At 50.0% G+C, this 1,693-nt stretch overlaps 1 protein-coding gene across 1 annotated transcript; it reads right to left on the reverse strand.

Moving 5' to 3' along the window:
• Positions 1-8: 8 nt before the first annotated feature.
• On the reverse strand, positions 9-704 carry LOC112064557 (ran-specific GTPase-activating protein-like; the record flags this gene model as incomplete). The annotated part of the gene is made up of 1 exon (XM_055082650.1): positions 9-704. A coding segment is annotated over one exon (516 nt), but the record flags the coding sequence as incomplete, so codon positions are not given.
• Positions 705-1,693: the final 989 nt, after the last annotated feature.

Below are 1,693 nucleotides of genomic sequence, written 5' to 3' on the forward strand. Positions count from 1 at the left end.
ACTGGGTAATGGATTTTCTGAAGTCGTCTTCATTAGGGCAAAAACTTAGAAAAAAACAACCTGAATGTTGGAAGTCAGTTCTTTATATAAAGTCCCTTGTAAAAACAAAACAAAAAGAAAGGTGCAGGGCAAAGTATAAAAAAAGAAAAAGGGAAAAGACAGGGAGAAAGAACACAACGGGAGCCGACTCACTGCTCCTCCTCAGCCACCTCCTTGGTCTCGTTCTTGGGCTCCTTGCCCTCCTTCACCGAAAGAGCTCCTAGCTTCTCGGCACTATCATTTTTGCCAGATCCTTTTTTCTCTCTCTCTTCAATCTCTTTCCTGCATTCTTCAAACTTCGTTTTGAATTTCTGTGCATTCTCGGCGTTAAGGAAGCGGATGGCCAGCAGCTCCTGCTTGGGGCACTCGTCGGCGAAGTCTGCGTGGGTATTCCAGACCCAGGCACGGTCACTGCCTACGTTCGGCTTCAGCTCCATCATTGGCGTGATGTAGTGGTTGGCGCAGATCTCGAGGGTCTTGTCCCTGCGCATGAGGAGGCGGATGGTCCCCTTCTCCTTGTGCTTCAGCAGCTTGACGTCCCCGGTGCCCCGCACCTTCCACTCCGGGAGGTCGTTCTCTGAAGCGAACCGGAACAGCTTGGCCCGCCTTTGAGGAAAGCCGTTGAGCAAGGGGTTAGGCAAGCACAGGAGGGGACGAATGAGCCTGCGCCCGCGGTGTCACGAGACACCCTTGCTTTTCTTTTTACTCCCAGAACCACAAGTCAAGACGTCAACAAGAGAGTGAGACAGCTCAACAAACTCCAGGTTTTTACTTCACAATAATAAAAAGGAAAAAAATTCCTACAGTTGCGACGTATTGCCATGGGCGCGGCGGCTCGGCTGGCTCGGTCTTCGCGGGCTCCGCGGCCTCTCGGCGGCTGGTCGCAGCTCCTTCCTCCGCGCCTGGCGCCAGCACCTCCCGCCCGCCCTTCTTATCTCTCCGCCCCGCGACCCGAACTCCGACCCCTGACCCCGGCGCCGCGATTCAAAACAGCCTTGTGCTTTGATCAGCATCACCTGTGCATCACCTGGGTGCTTTCAAGAAATGCGGGATCTCAGCCCCGCCCCAGAAGGTCTAAATCAGAGTTAGCAGCTTCTAACAAGATCCCAGGTGATTCCTATGAACGATGAAGGCTGAGAAGCCCCGCTCTACCTGGTACTTGTTACTGCTCCTAATTCCCAGGTCAGGCATCTAAGGCTCGAAGTGGTTAATTACCTCTCACACTGGTGAATTGCAGGCTAACATCGGAACTCCAGTTTGTGGTTCAGCAGCTATGCTTATTCCCTCGAGGGGCTCAAAGCAAGGCCTCCAGAACAGTTACTTTAGCCTCAGGTGTGTATCAAGAAGTAATAAGAACATCATGGTGGGATCGTAAATATGTAAAATGCTGACCTACCATCAACAGAAGCTCAGTTGTGCTCAGGATAATTTTTTTTTAAGAAACATGGAAATAAAGAATACAGTTAAGCAAGATTTCAATTACTTCTAATTTCTACAACTTTCAAAATCCCTTATTTTTACAAAATAGCCTAAGTTTTCACTCCCTGATGACTTAAGGTAACAGGATGTTGAAGGACTTTGAATCTGGCCACACTGGAGAGACTTCCCTCCTTCAAGGCACATGTGTTAGCTGATGCCAATGACCGGACTGCAG

Source organism: Physeter macrocephalus, unplaced genomic scaffold (assembly GCF_002837175.3).
Source record: "Physeter macrocephalus isolate SW-GA unplaced genomic scaffold, ASM283717v5 random_204, whole genome shotgun sequence".
Lineage (NCBI taxonomy): Eukaryota > Metazoa > Chordata > Mammalia > Artiodactyla > Physeteridae > Physeter > Physeter macrocephalus.